Source organism: Ochotona princeps, chromosome 10 (assembly GCF_030435755.1).
Source record: "Ochotona princeps isolate mOchPri1 chromosome 10, mOchPri1.hap1, whole genome shotgun sequence".
In the NCBI taxonomy this organism is placed as follows: Eukaryota; Metazoa; Chordata; class Mammalia; order Lagomorpha; family Ochotonidae; genus Ochotona; species Ochotona princeps.
In genome coordinates this window covers 42,246,538-42,262,483 of record NC_080841.1, presented here as the reverse complement: position 1 = coordinate 42,262,483, position 15,946 = coordinate 42,246,538, and the positions used below count along the sequence as shown (strand labels likewise).

The 15,946-nt window shown below is 44.9% G+C and overlaps 1 protein-coding gene across 2 annotated transcripts in view; it reads right to left on the bottom strand.

Moving 5' to 3' along the window:
- MAP3K21 (mitogen-activated protein kinase kinase kinase 21) overlaps positions 1-13,133 on the bottom strand; it is a 53,781-nt gene extending 40,648 nt beyond the window's left edge. For both annotated transcript variants that reach the window (XM_058669356.1, XM_058669357.1), the window contains exon 1: positions 12,024-13,133. In XM_058669356.1, the coding sequence (XP_058525339.1) occupies positions 12,024-12,846 (823 nt within the window). In that variant the 5' untranslated portion in view covers positions 12,847-13,133. The remainder of the gene's footprint in view (positions 1-12,023) is intronic.
- Positions 13,134-15,946: the final 2,813 nt, after the last annotated feature.

Genomic DNA, 15,946 nt, shown 5'->3' with positions numbered 1-15,946 from the left:
TATAATCAGGCACCTGGCCAGGTTTCACCTAAAGACAGGAGGCTGGCAGCCAACTTCCGCTTCCTGTCATTCCATCCAAGAGAATCACAGGACACCTGTTCCTACCAGCCACTGTCCTGTACAATCCCAGACAAGTTCCATTTGGGGCCAGAGAGTGGCAGATTCATGCAGGTTATACAGCAGCAAATGTTTGAGCACCCTTCCTGGAGAGCTAAGTGAAGATTCTCCCCGCCCTCCATCTCCTTCCCCCCGCACCACTAGTCCTGTTCTTTAACAACTGGCCTTTATAATCTTACTTAGCTTATTTACTGAATCATGAGACATTGAATTTTTATTTCACATTGCTATTTTCAGAGTTGAAGAATACAATGTATATTTTCTAAAAAACACTTATAATAACATTTCTATTCCCATTCTGTCCAACATTTGTAGGATTGCCACATTCAAATTGAAGTTAATGCAGCAAATAGGTTTCAGATAATCATAAACTAGTAATTTATTATCCAAAAGGAAAGTCATAAGAAAGAAAAAAGTTGCCAAAAGCAACAACATGAAAGAATATATTTACAAACATGACTTCTTTCAATCTGAGACCATAAAATAACTTTCTGTATTATAATCCTGACAATGGTCAATGATTTACAGGCAATAACCGGCAGCTTTCTGTGCCACTCACAGAACACAACCCGTTTCTCCCACTGCTTTCCCTCCATTTCCACAGTAACATTCTTCCCTCTGCTCCCCAACCAATTCACCAACCTATGGGGTAAAAACCAAACTTCTGCCCAACCCCCATTCAAGTCCCTTCTCAGTCTCATTAATAAATTAGATCTCCAGCTTTGCCTGTATTCTACAAAATGAACCCACATTCAAATGATCCAATGTAAGGAAAGCCATCTCCAAAAATACAACAGTGCTTTTTCCTTTTTCTGTACCTACTTTGGGACAATCTTCCCTTCTACTCACAGTAAAAACTGTACCTCCCACTCCAGCCCCTGGGCACCAGAGCACTGGACTATCAGCCCAGGCCCACGTGGCATTAACCCTAAGGCTGCTTACAAGTCCATGAGCCCCTGGAATCTCAACACTCCTGTTCCAAAACTAGATGAGTCTACACAAAACACCTTCCCTATGCCTTGTCTGTTATACACGCCTAACATAACTTGGACTGAACCACTCCCATTATAGTAAAAGTGGTTGGAGGATCAGACATTGGGCATAAAAGTTAAGATGCTGTTGAGACACTCATACGCTAAAGCACAGTGTCAGGGTTGCCCAATCCAGCTTCCTGACGGTGCACATTCTGGGGTCCAACAGATGATGGCTCAAGGAGGTGGGTCCCTGCCATCCACATGGACTGAGCTCTTGGCTCCTTCCTTCGGCCTTGCCCAGTCCCAAGCTTTTCAGCCACTCAGAGAGTGAACCTGAGGATGGAGCGGAGGGGTTCCTTCCTCTCACAAATTAATTAATTAAAGGATTCTTAGAAATTATAAAAACAAAGTAGTTTCAGGACAAAACTCGGGTCTACTCTAATTTTTACTACTGTATAATAACCAGCACTTTTGCGTGTTCAAGTAGTTGCTAAATAAATACGTAAATGAATAAAGAATATTATAAAAATGGATCTTGGGGGCTGCACTGTAACACAACAGGTAAAACCACCAGCTGCAATTTCATTATCACAAATGGGCGCCACTTCAAGAACTGGTTGTACTATTTCCAATCCTTGCTAATGCACCTGGGAAAGCAGCAGAAAATGGCCCAAGTGCTCCGGTCCCTGCACCCACATGGAAGACAGTGAGGAAGCTCTGGGATTCTACCTTCAAATCTGGCACAGCCCTGACATTACAACCTCATGGAGAGTGAATCAGTAGATGGACACCCTCCATCTCTCTATTTTTTCTAACTTTGACTTTCAAACAACTAAATAATCTTTTTTTTTACAACTAAATAATCTTTAAAAAAAAAAGCCATTTCACCTCTACTCTCCTGAAAAAGCATTAGGATATTCTACAAATAGGAAAGGAGGGCTGGCGTTGTGGTACAGCAGATAAATGCCAACACATGTGATTCCTTATGGGCACTGATTCTTGTTTCAGCTGCTCCAGTCCTGATCAGCTCCATGACAGCAGAAGATGGCCCAAGTGCCTGGGCTCCTGCACCCATATGGGAAACCTGGATGAACCTTGGCTCCTGGCTTCAGCATAGCCCAGCACTGGGGTCATCTGAGGAGTGAACCAGCAAATGAAAGATCTCTCTGTCCCTCTTTTGTAACTCTTTCAAAACACTTTTTTTTTTTAATGAAAACTGTTTTTAAGATCATCCTCATGAAGGTAAGCTAGAGGGCACATGATATTTGAAAGAGTTGAGCATTCTCACCTGAAACTTTTTTACTGGCCTCCAGAGACGCACCTTCTTGTTTTCCTTCCAGCTCCAGCTTTTCCTGGTTTCTTATCTCCCTAACCTTTAGGAGAGACCCCCAGGACTCAGGCCTTAGACCTCTGGTCTCTTCTATCTAAACTCGCTCCCTAGGTAATCTCAGCCAAATCTGGGGCTTTAAACACTGGCTTGTGCTGATGACTCCCAAGTTTGTATCTCTAACCATGTCTCCCCACCTTGAGTCTCAGGCTGCTCCCAGCGCAACACTGACCACGAAACTCAGAGTCTAGAAGACCTCATGAGACCCCACAATGCCCAACTGACCCCTGTTTCTCCCTCATGCCCTCCCATTCTGCCCTCCTCCACTCCTTTCCTGTCACACTGGTTTCCTGTTCAACAAATCTTGCAACTTCTGTTCCCTCTAACAACAATGTCCTTCTCCAATGAGCAACTTCCTCACTTCAAATTTTGCTGAAAATTGACCTTCTGTGTAAAACCTTCCTTAGACACACAACCCAAAACTTCACTGCTTACTCCAACGTTTTCCTCCTCCTTTGCAACCTTAGTTTGTACACTCAGCATTCACCTCTATGTAGCATACTACATATTTCATTATTTACTGTCCTTAATGTCTGCCTCATTCATTGGGATGTATGCTCCATTAGTGGAAAGATTTGTTCCTGCTGCTTAGGTAGTGAATATAAGGGATCCCAGGGATATTTCTAGCACACAGCAGACTATCAATAACTGCTGCAGGAAGGAACTCATGAGCTTACCAAATATGAGACTTCTCTAAAGAAAATACAGAAGCAGTCTGCTAAAACAGAACTTCAGCATGCTCATATGACAAAACAAACCACCTTTAATAGAACACACACATATAATACTCAGTGTTCATGAGAAAACTTAGAAAGTGTATTAGATTCCATTGTATGTGCAACCTACTGCCATCATCTATTGGCTTAATATATTTATAAATAGAAAGCAATATACTTGGCATTAGGGTGAATTATTTTCAGAAAACTTTATATAATTCTCTTATTTCCTATGAAGCCAAATATTCAAATACCATGTGCACAATCAAGATACTTCTCCAAAAGGCAAGGATTTCCTCTATTCCTAATTATAGAAAAAAATGCACAAACTGTTAATGAGCCAAGGCAATGAAACAGGTACAAGAGCCATTTAGTATACTTTATGCTTCCTCCTTGATTCAACTTATCAGCCCAAGTTATAAACAGACCTGCTCACAGACTCTGCCACAGACTCTGCCAGAGAGACCAAAGCTGGGAGCTGTCTCAACACATGGCTGGCAGGCCAGCCTGGATCAATCAACTCTGGAAGACCTTCTAATCAAATTCAAAGGATCCTCTGTGTTAAGCAAGATGATGCATTTGAACTGCACCACATTTTACATAATAAAGAAGAATAACAGGGTCCAGTACAATAGCTCAGTAGCTTAAATCTTTACAAGTGCGGGATCCATTACAGCTGCCAGTTCTGTTCTGGCTTCTCCATTTCCCATCCAGCTCCCTCCTTGTGGCCTAGCAAAGCCATGGAGGACGGCCCAAAGCCTTGGGACCCTGCACCAGTGTGGGAGACCTGGAAAAAGTTCCTGGCTTCTGGCTTCAGAGCCATTACGGCCGCTTGGGGGAGTGAACCAGCAGATGAAAGACCTTTCTCTGTGTCTCTCCTTGTAAATCTCTTTCCAATAAAAAATTATATGAATCAAGAATAAATAAGTAAATAAATAAATATTCTTAGCTTATTACAGAGTTCACATAAAAATACACTAGGAAATATTTAAAGCACTCTAATCATTCCTAAATATAAAAATTAAACTAACCACTAGTCTTACAGATTATGTAACAGAGGAGCTGACAAACTTAAGCTAAATCTGACACCCTGTTTCTTTTGTAAATAAAACTTTAAGGGAACCCAGCAGTGCTCATTGGCTTATACATCATCAGGGATGCTTTCAGCTACAGAGTAGCACTAAGGAGCTGAAACAGAGACAGTGCTGCTTGCAAAGCATAAAGTATTTGCCATCTGGCTTTGACAGGAAAAGTTGGCCAACTCCAGATACATACTGCCTCATTGCATGCTCACATCAGCCTATTTAGAAAGTGAAGGCCCACAAACAGTGGAGCTGGCATTCAAATCTCAAACACCACCATCATCATCTCCAGTAACAGAGGACCAAATGTTTATATATATTTCTTTGCCAAGAGCCAGTCCAGGCTAAGCTAGGCATACTCTCACCTAGTACCTTCTACAAGCAACCATCATTAGTTTGATTTGGATACAGCCTACTGACCATGGAAACCAGATAACCATGAGAAAGATCTACCAATCCGGTCCTTTGAACTGTAATTTTTAACATCTGGCTCTATACGAGAATCAACTAGAAGATTCATACACACACATACTACTTGCATCATAAACTGAAGTATATTAATGAATGGTGGGGAAATATTAGATCTTTATTACAGCAAGCAGATGAAATGTTAGTAGAATTTAGTCAGTGGATACATAGGTGTTTGTTTGAAATTCTTTCAGTGTTGTATAGCCCAAGACTTCCAAAAATGTTGGAAAGGAAATACATTGTGAAATTCTACTGTATCAGAATTTCCTACTTTCTGAAGCTCTATCAGAAATTGCTACTTCATGGGCCCGGCATGATAATGTAGTGGTTAAAGTACTCGCCTTGCACGCCCAGGATCCCATATGGCTGCCGGTTCTAATCCCAGCAGCCCTGCTTCCCATCCAGCTCCCTGATTGAGGCCTGGGAAAGCAGTTGAGGAGGGCCCAAAGCCTTGGGATCCTGCACCCACGTGGGAGACCCGGAAGAGGCTCCAGGCTCCAGGCTCCTGGCTTCGGATTGGTGCAGCACTGACTATTTTGGCCACTTGGACAGTGAATCATCTGATGGAAGATCTTCCTCTCTGTCTCGCCTCCTTTCTGTATATCTGACTTGCCAATAAAAATAAATAAATCTTTAAAAAAAGAAAAAGAAATTGCTACTTCAGAGAATGCCATTCTCTACCAACAGATACAATCCTTTATCCCAGGGATTCTCAGTGCAAGCCCCAGGAATGCAACAGTTCCTAACATTGCAGCAGAGGACATGCAGAAGCTGCTATGAGCACCCGTCCATCTCTTGTGAAAGTGTGGCACTAAAGCAGGCCTCAAAGGTGTAAGCACATCACCATCCTTACTAAATCTGTTTTGGAATGTAGAGGTTAATTTTCTCCACTAAAAATGCTCTGTTAATGGGTCTGGGGCTCAATTGGCTAATCCTCACCTTGAAAGTGCCAGTATCCCATAAGGGCATGGGTTCATGTTCCATGAGTTCCACTTATCATCCTGCATCTTGCATGTAGCCTGGGAAAGTAGAAGAGGATAACTCGAAGCCTTGGGACCCTGCACCCACACGGGAAACCTAGAAGAAACTTCAGATCAGCTCAGCTCTGGCCACTGCAGCCATTTAGGGAATGAAACAACAGATGGAAGAGCATTCTCTCCTTCTCTCAGTAAATCTGCCTTTCCAACAAAAATAAATCTTTAAAAAGAAAAAAAGGTTGGATTAAACAGCAAGTGGGGACAGCATGGCACTGCAGCAAGCTAGTCTTCTACTTGTGGTGCTGGTTGGTGTCCCGACTGCGGACTTCCAATCCAGCTCTGTGTTAATGGTCTAGCAGAGCAGTAAAGGATCAGATCCTGGTCCCCTGTACCCACAGGAGATCCCTAAAAAGCTCCTGGATCCTGGATTCAGATTGGCTCACATTGGGCCAACGTAGCTATTTAGGAACTGAATCAGTGGATGGAAGATCTCTTTTTTTAATCTCTCCTCTCTGTAAATCTGCCTATCAACAAAAATGTAAGAAAAACAATAAAAAGATAATTCTATGATATTGTTATTTTAACATCATCAAATAATTTCCATGTGTAATTTTAAACATTGACTAGGGTAAGTATCAATTACTATAACCTATGCCAACAAAAGTTCTTGGGGAGTCCTAAAACAAAGCACTGGGCAGCCGCTGAACCAAGCTACATACGCAGAGGATTTAAGCTCAAGTGCTGCAATCAGAGGCCATGTATTCAGTCCTTAACCCAAGTTGACAAACTGAGTGACTTTGACCCAGTCCGTTCATTCCTGGCTTCAGGTTCTTCACCTGTAACATAGTAATTACGGTCCCTACGTCAAAGGGCTGTTGTAGGAATTAAATGAAGATAATCCAGCAGTAGTGCCCAGCACCCAGCAAGCCCTAAGTAAATGTGAACTGCTGCTCCTGTCATTACTAGCACTTTTCTAAAAGCACTTACTTAAAATGAAGGAACATGTGAAAATGAGCTTTTAAAATTAAACTCTCCATGAGGCATCAACCACATACATTTAAGTTGCACATTACACAGCAAAACCACTTCCATTTTCTTAGCTTCCCCAAGGAACCCTTCAGCCCAAAGCAATCACATTAAAGTGTTTCTGTCTTTCAGGAGCACCTCAATAACCCTGGAGGGTTTGGAGAATTATCGCTGACATTGGGAGTTAACCTGACATGGCAAATCTAGATAACATTCCAACTCCAGAAATAGCTAGCAATTAAAGAGACAGAAAGTGGTCTAACACACTATAAATTATAGAAACTAGACTCCAGCTGCAAATGATAAACAACAAAGCAAAATCTAGGTAGATTACTTTGTGAATTACTGCTGCTCTAAGAGTCTGACAGGATTGTCATAAAGACAGTGATCCCTGGCTGATCTTCGTTTTCTGGGAACACATCTGTCTGTAAGGAGTAGACCACACTACTCTCCACTGGAAGCTTCAGCAGCTCTCCTACGCCTATGAAATACCCACACAGCAAGACCTGGCTCCTAGGCCCCTGCTGCCTGGCCACGTGAAAACCACCAGTTTCCTTCCTGCTTTTCATTCTCAATATCTAATTAATCGTTCATTGTTCCTGGAAAAGGTCATATACTTTTGTGCCAATTTTTATCCAACTGCCTTGTGAGGTTGAAGAAACATTAGGCAGATTTTCTCTATAGGACTTTTGTTAATCTCCAGGAAAGGAATTCACTATATAATATTAGAAATCAAGCAATTCAGGTCCAATGAAGTTATAAAACTTAGCCAAGGTCACACCGCACACAATCAGAGCAACGCTTCAGGCACAATGCTCTTGGCCTTAACTGCACTATTCTGGCACAATGTCAACACTCTAAGCTAGTGTGAGAAAGCAGGATTACCAATGAATGACCTTCTGAAATGAGTGGCTGGGTTGTCTCCTACCCTCCCTGCTTTATCATGCCTTGATAGAAGTAACAATGACTACCAAAATTATCAGCTATGTATAGTTTGCATAATCTGGAACTAAACAATGGCTCCTGCACAAAAGTATAAGAAAACAAAAGGCGGCCTATTTATTTTCTTAATATCCAAGTATGACTACAGTAGGGAAAGACACATTGACATTGGTGAGATTGCTATGACTGAAAAATACAGCCTATAGCCAACCTGGTTTCAGAAACGGGCAGAAATTTCTGTTACTACAGGGATACCCGGACTGACCTCTCTGTGCCCTCCTGAACAGGAAACAGTGACAGCAGGAACCTATGTGCCGTGCGGTGCCATGCGGTAAAAAGAATAACAGAGTAAAAGAACAGAAGAGAGAGGGGGACATCCCTCTTTTAACTGATAATAATGTCATTAACAGCTACCCCAAATCACTGTTATGAGCTATTTAAACATCTTATTTTGAGATTATATTTGCTATAATTTTCTCAGTTTCTTTATTTACACTGTGCTAGGGAAAGCAAACCAAAAAATTGAGATCCCCTTTACAGTGTGTCCCAGTAAGAGCACTAAATTGCACTTCATAATAAATAAAACTACGTCTATTTATAGTTATATGCACAATTTTCCTTCAATCCTAAACTGCCAGAATAAATACAGCATTTGGACTAAATTCTGATCATTCTGACCATCCTCAGCAATTCCTATTTTACTTCACTTCCCCCCAAGAATCACCCTGAAAACCACACCTACAGCCAGCACCCTTGCCTCTGACAGCTCTCACTCACAGCCAGAGTCCCTTTCTCACTTTAGCCAGTATAATTTTGTAACAACAAAGATCAGAACGTGTCTCTCCCTGGCACAAAAATGTTGCAAGACTCCCCTGTTGAAGGACATGCAGAGTGGAGCATCACCCACCCCAACACCGACGGAGGCCCAGAAAGGCTGATCCAAGCCTGCCTAGCCCTCCCTTCTCCTCCTAGTGACCTGCATGAACCTCACTTGTTCTCTCCCCATGCCTTTTATGAGCCAGGCTTTCTGTCTAGATTTTGGCTTGATGGTGCCACGACCTTTAGACCCACTTCCCTGGACTACCTCTCCAAATGAGCACACCCATGCTCCACCAACTACTCTCTAACCCTTGACATGATTTATTATCTTGGCAGTACCAAATCCTCATACTTACCACTGAAGAAATGTTCTCTCTTTCCTGTTAGGCTCAGCTGTAGGGCAACAGCTTGTCTGGCTTGCCAGTGTATTCCTGGGTGACTGGCATATGGAGGGAACTCACAGTATCAAATACATGAGTTCAACTTCAGCATCAACTTCCACACTCACCTAAAGCTGCCTTCTACTGCTCCGTACTTGAAATATATGGACTTTAAGTAAAAATTTTCCTATTATGTTTTATGCTGGGACTTGAAAGGCTTAAGTGTTTTTACAACATGAATGATGCTTAAAACCTTTTAATTTGATTCAACTTTTAATCTGTTACAGTTAGAAGAGGGACAAAGTTGTTTATACCATGACAACACATCAGCTATTATTTCAACAAGACATTGTTTCAAAAGCTATGATTAAATGTAAGAGCCATTAGAAAAGATGAAAGAAAATCTGTCCGGAGTAATATATTATTTGGACAAATTTAAACATTTATTTTAGGCAATAATTTCCAATAACTTGTTTCCAAGTTGTCTTTCACTGGTTCTTTGTTACATAAGTAGACTTTGGAGTGAAAATAAAACTAAATATTGATTTGGGAAAAGTGTTTACATTATCATTAGTTCACTACCACCATTAGCAAATACCTAATGAAGTCAAACAAATACACTTTAACAGGGTATCTGCTATGTCCAGAAGTCTGAACAAGACCCGTACCTGCATTTATTCATTGAACAATTAAACCTAAACGGCCAAGACAAGACCATAGTGCTAGGCACTATGATTTGGACATTTTAGGCACATTTTCAATTTGCAGCGGTTAAGTAACCATAAAAATGATCTATGACAACAAATATTTGCCTGGGCTAGTAAATACCCATTTAAGTCTTTTGAAGGCTATAACAATTTAAACCAAAGGAAACCTTACCTGACAATTACAGAAATGAAACTACTTCAGAAAGCTTAAGTTTTTCCTCAGTGTGAAAAGTCAAAAACCAAGCAGTAGGTGTAATCACTTTCAAATTACATAATATCTACTATGCACACGGATCTACCCTCAACTGTGCAGGGTTTTTTGTGTCAATAAAAACTATTTGACTACAGTTATTATTCCAGGGTCTTCTGCTCACTATTTAAAAGTAACAGGAGTCCTTCAAAAGTTGTCATCGTTTATAAACACATTCGCTGCTTGCAAAAATGCACCATGAATGAACATTCCCTCAAATGTTTTATGAGCACACCAAGTTGGCACTACCATGTGAGCACAGCATGTGGACCTCAAGAATTCTCACAACAAAACAAAACAAAGTTTGATGCAAACACAAAAGCTACAGGTCCTTCTACTCTTTCATCTAAAGGGGGATGCAGCTTGAGGTGTCTGTGTTAGGCACTGGGTATCTCATAACAGAGCAAGTGTGTAGAATGCCAGGCTCTACCTGTCACAGAACTGCTACACCTGCCAAGAGGCAGGGGAGGGAAAAATGATGCTGTTGTCCTTAAAATACCTGCTTCTGCAGAAAGCTCCCAGCAAACACAGGCTTGCTCTGAAAAGACGCTTCACAGTATACATGGGTAAGTCACCTGTTCTAGCAGCTGATGAAGCATTTCTCCTCAGAAAAGCATATTTTAGGAAACAAGCACAAATGGGTAGTGAAGATTGTGTCAGGTCTAAAACATTTACAGAAATTAAGCACATCAAAAGCCAGGGGTTTTCAGTATTACCAGAGCATTCTAAAGACACACAAATCATCTAGAATGCTTCACCATGGCCTGAGGGCTCAGAATACATCACGGTCAGGACCACTTTGCACTCCATATTTTGTTAGATTTGCTCCCACTATTCAAGCTGTTGCCCTCGAATTATGAGAGACTCAGGAAAAGAATGGTCACAAAGCCTGAAAGTATCCAGGACTTACACAAGGTTACAACCCTCAAGTTATTTCCACTGCACTTAATGAAAATGCTCCATCAGTAATTTTCAACACTTAAGAATTCTGAATAAGAAAAAAACAAACACCCACCAAAAATATCACTCCTTCCAGTCCCTCCTGCCTGCACTCAGAAAGGACAATGTTTCCATTTGTGTTAGCTCCTGTCCTAGCAGGTTTTACAAGGTTGAAAGACATGCAGCAGTGGCAGGTCAATGCCAGTTCTGCCTGCATTCTCAACTCCATCATGAGATCTCATCTCATTCTAAGAATATGAAATGATCTTCAAGATTAAAGAAACAAGCTTCGAAGTCACTTATTAGCTCTTCTAAACAACAATAGTTAGGTTCTTGGCCAGTTCTTGTTGACACCTGTTAAATTCACCTTGATTTAAAAACAACATAAGGGATGGGGCCTATGTTGTGACATAGTATATAAAATTGCTGACACTGGCATCCCGCACAGGTGCAAGTTCAAGTCCCAGCTGCTCCAATTCTCATCCACCTCTTTGCTAATGGTCTGGGAAAGGCACAGAAGACAGCCCAAGTACTTGGGCCCCTGCCACAGACATGGTGATCAGAAGGAAGCACCTGCCACCTGGAGAGTGAACCAGTTGATGGAAGACTTTTCTTCCCCACCTCTCAAATAAATAAGATTTCAAAGGGTGGGAGCAGTACTCTTTTCCCTAACCCAAATATGCATAACCTTGAGCCTCTTGTCTGTAAAAATGAAGTCACCAAGCAGATAATAGAATCATATTTCATATACAGCGACATTCAAATAAAGAAAACATCTTGGGAAAAGTCAGAAGCAGTGAAGCCATGTTCAAAGTAGAAGGGTGAGACAGGCAAGTGTAAGGGCGAGGGTGAGGCAGGTAGCCAAGAGTCCCTCAAGATCCGTGGAAAGCCACAGCTGGCAAGGGGTACTGGCCCACAGCACAGAAAGGCAAAACTGCTGGACCTCCCAGCAGATGCTGGTATTTCATAAACGCTGAAGCTGTAAACCAAACCAGGGCCACGTTGTTTTTTTATTGTTGTTGTTGTTTCTTAAAGCACCCAAAGGCCTCGAGGTAAGCAAGTCACCAAGAAGCCAAGGATTAGCTGCACTTCTGAGGGCTAGCAAGGCCGGGGCAGGAGATACCGCTGGCGCCAAGGAGGCTGACCCTCGCCTCTTAGCACCTGGCACCTCGCCCTGTGGAGTCAACCCAGAGTGGCACAGTGAAGGGAGTGGTCCACGCCCCCCACAGCCCAACTCACTGTTGCTGGATTTGAGGTCTCGGTGCAGGATGGACACGACGGCCTCTTCGTGCAGGTACAGCATGCCCCGTGCGATCTGCACAGCCCAGTTGACCAGCACGTGCGGGGGGATGCGGTGCGCGCCGCGTGGGCCCGGCGTGCAGGGATCCGGGGAGGCGTTGGCAGCAGCCAGTGCCCGATTGAGCGCGCCACCGCGAGCGAACTCGAGCACCAGGCAGAGGTGAGGCTGCCGCAGGCACACGCCCCGCAGCTCGATGATGTTGGGGTGCCGCAGCATGGAGAACAGCCGCGCCTCCCGCCGCACGCTCTCGGCCGCCGCTGCCGCGTCTTGCTCCGGGTCGCAGCGAGCCGCCTTCACTGCCACCTCCTGGCCTTGCCAGGTGGCGCGGTACACCTGCCCGAAACCACCGGCGCCGATGAGCTCCTTGAGCTCCAGCAGCTCGAAGTCGACGTGCACGGGCGAGCCGGGCCGCGGCGGCGGCGGCGGGGGCGCGGGCGGCGGCGTGGGGCGGGCGGCCGGGCGGCACGGCGCCACGTAGTTGGCTGGGAAGATGCCCAGGCGCCGCTGCACCTTGCCGGCCCACCAGCCCTCGTCGCCGGAGACGGCGGAGTCCTGCGACAGCACCTCCACCAGCTGGCCGCGCCGCAGGCTCAGCTCATCCTCGCCGTGAGCCTCGTAATCGTAGAGCGCGGCCCACAGCCCTGGGCCGGCCGAGGCCGAGCCGCCGGAGGAACCGGACGACGACGACGCGGAGCCGGCCGGGGCACCCCTGCCCGGTGACCCCGGAGTGTCGGCCGCACCTTCGGCGCCGGGCAAAGCCATGGCGAGGGTGGCGTGCGGAGAGGCGGGCTCAGCCACCAGGGCAGCCGGGGGCGCGCATCTTTCGGCGGGTGGCCGTCCGCACCCAAGGTGGAGGCTGAGGGCTAAGAGTAGGGATCCGGACGGCGGTGCTCGTGGTCACTCCCCGAAGGCTCCTTTCTCAACCGGTGTGCCTGCCCGGCCGCCTCGGCCGCTGCAGCTGTACCCAAGCCCGCGGGCGTTGTCGCACCATGGTGGCGCGCTGGGGCCTGCGGCCGTCCCGCGCTGCACGCCCGCCTAGCCGTGGCCTGGCCCGCCCCGCCCTCGGCAGGTCCGATCCGCCCCCTCGGAGCCCGCCCCCAGGCCCGGGCCCATCCCGCCCTTCAGGCCCCGCCCGGCTGCCTAGAGCCGGCCTCCCGGCTCACACCACCTGCTGGAGCCGCTCCGCCCTCCCGTGCCCGCCCAGTCGCCGGAGGTGTCGGTCGCTAACTGCTCTAGGGGAACCGCCTGATGTGTAGTCGCCCAGTGTTGGGGCAGGGGAAGGCAGCCGAGCCGCTCTAGATGTTTGGGAAATGTTTAAATTAAGGCAGGCAGAGTGAAGGCTTGGGGCGAATTGAGCTTCTCTCCGCAGCCGTGAGAGTGGCTAGACTTGAAGTGCTGCTTTTGGGAGAAAAGTTAGATGGTGAAAATCTGAGAGCATCAGCAACCAAGGATCAAGATCTGGACTTTACTCTCTCATGTCAGGTTTCCAGGAATCCAACAGATTTGCTCTCCCGGGTCATACCTACTGCAAGAGGCCACTCTGAACCTTTGACTTCCAAGCCGTGTAGCACAGTGTCATTCCCCCTGGAAGGTCGCCTGTGCCCTACTCTTTGCTTGCCTACCTAAACATGGCCTGTCAAGGTCCAGAAGGATAGGTTCTTAGAGGCTTCTAACGCAGATAAACTTGAACTTGAATTGCACACCCGTACCACAAGGAGTGTCTGTGATGGTCCGCACAAGGGTTGGGAGGCACATGTCTTTGAACTTGTGACGGGGAATTCTCAGGAAGCTAACTCCACTTGGTGCTTTGACAGCTGTTGGCCTGGGCTTGATACTACAAAGTCATCATTTGTTGTTTGGTGCTTTCTAAATTCCCTCTATCCCGCCCCAAATCTTAAGGTTGTGGAAATTTCCTTGGTGTCATGCAGTACTCAACCACATCACTGGGGCTAGTCCAGCACAGTTCACCAGGAAGATAGTAAACCAAGCACAGAGTGTCAGGATGGAATGTGGGTGAGATGCCTGAATTTAAATAGAAGATGATGGTACTGGAGGTGAGACCCCTGACTTCAGCCTGGCTGATGCTGCAGATGAACCAACAGATGGAAGATGATTCACCCTCTTTTCTCTGTCTCTGTTTCTCCTTCACTCTCCCTCTCTGTCAAATAACATCTTTAAAAGCTTATCGGCATGTCTATACGACAAACTGGGAAATATGCATAAATTAATTGTGTTGCACACTCAAGCAGAATGGAATTTTAGGGAAAATTATTTGGATGATTAAATCATTTAGTTATATACCAGCTTTAGCACTTTGTAGATACTTTGTAGATACACTGTTTTTGCCTGAAGAAAAATTTATGTAAAATTACAATTATTTACACTTGAATATCCAAAAGCCAGTTTCTTGAAATAACAACTCACGTCTTAGTCTACAGGATTGAAATAGCAGTATTTATTGTCAGTGCTAAAAGTCTGAACTTCTGGGCCTGGCACAGTAGCCTAGTGGCTAAAATCATCACCTTGAAGGTGCCTGGATCCCATACGGTACCAGTTCTTATTCTGACTGCTCCACTTCCCTTCCACCTCCCTGCTTGTGGCCTGGGAAGGCAGTAGGGGACTAAAAGCCTTGGGACCCTGCACCCACCTGGGAGACCTGGAAGAAACTCCTGGCTCCTGGTCCCTGGCTTCGGATGGGCTCAGCTCCAGCTGTTGTGACCACTTAGGGAGTGAACCAGTGGTTGGAAGATCTTTCTCTCTGTTTATGCTTCTCTCTATAACCTGACTTTACAATAAAAATAAATTAAATTTTAATAATAATAAACTCAGCTTCTGAGGAAAAATCTGAATTCCAAGAAATTTTAGCTTGTATTATGAACTCAGAAAGGTTTCAAGCATGATATTTTCAAACTTTTCTGATAAGACTGGTGATATTAGTGATGGCTCAGTGACTAAATCCTCGACTTGCAAGCACAGAGATCCCATATGGGCATCAGTTCATGTCACAGCTGCTCCACTTCCCATCAACTGCTCATGGCCTGGGAGAGCTGTGGAGAATGGCCCAAGGTCCTGGAACCCTGCACCAGTATGGGAGACCTGGAGGAAGTTCCTGGCTCCTGGCTTCCGATCTGCTGCACTCCTCTGTTGCAGCTATCTGAGGAGTGAACAAGCAGATGAAACATCTTTCTCTGTGTCTCTCCCCTCTGTAAATATACCTTTTCAATAAAAATGAATAAATACTCTTTTTAAAAAAACTTGATCATGAATGTGATTTGAAGATATTGGATATTGAAATGTGGTAAAAACTGGAAACCTTATATAGTTCTGAATACTAATGTTTTACGAAAGACCAGTGACTTTTTTTTTTTCGAGATTTATTTTTATTGGAAAGGAAGATTTACAGATAGAAGGAGATTCAGAGGCAAAGATCTTCAGTCCGCTGGTTCACGCCCAAAATAGCCACATAGGCTGGAGCTGAGCCCATCCAAAGCCAGGAGCCATAGCCTCCTCCAGGTCTCCAATTCAAGTGCAGTGTCCCAAGGCCCTTGGCCATCCTCCACTGCCTTCCCAGACCACAAGCACAGAGCTGGATGGGAAGCAGAGACGCCAGGACATGAAACAGCACACATATGGGATCCTGGTGGTTGAAGGCAAAGATTCAGCCACATAGCCATCACACCAGGCCCACCAGTGATATTTTTGATATCACATGACACAAAAATAGAAACTCCAGGGGAGTGAATCATCGGACGGAAGATCTTCCTCTCTGTCTCTCCTCCTCTCTGTATATCTGACTGTAATAAAATAAATAAATCTTTAAAAAAAAAAACTCCAATTAAATTACATTTTGAAATGTGTGTTA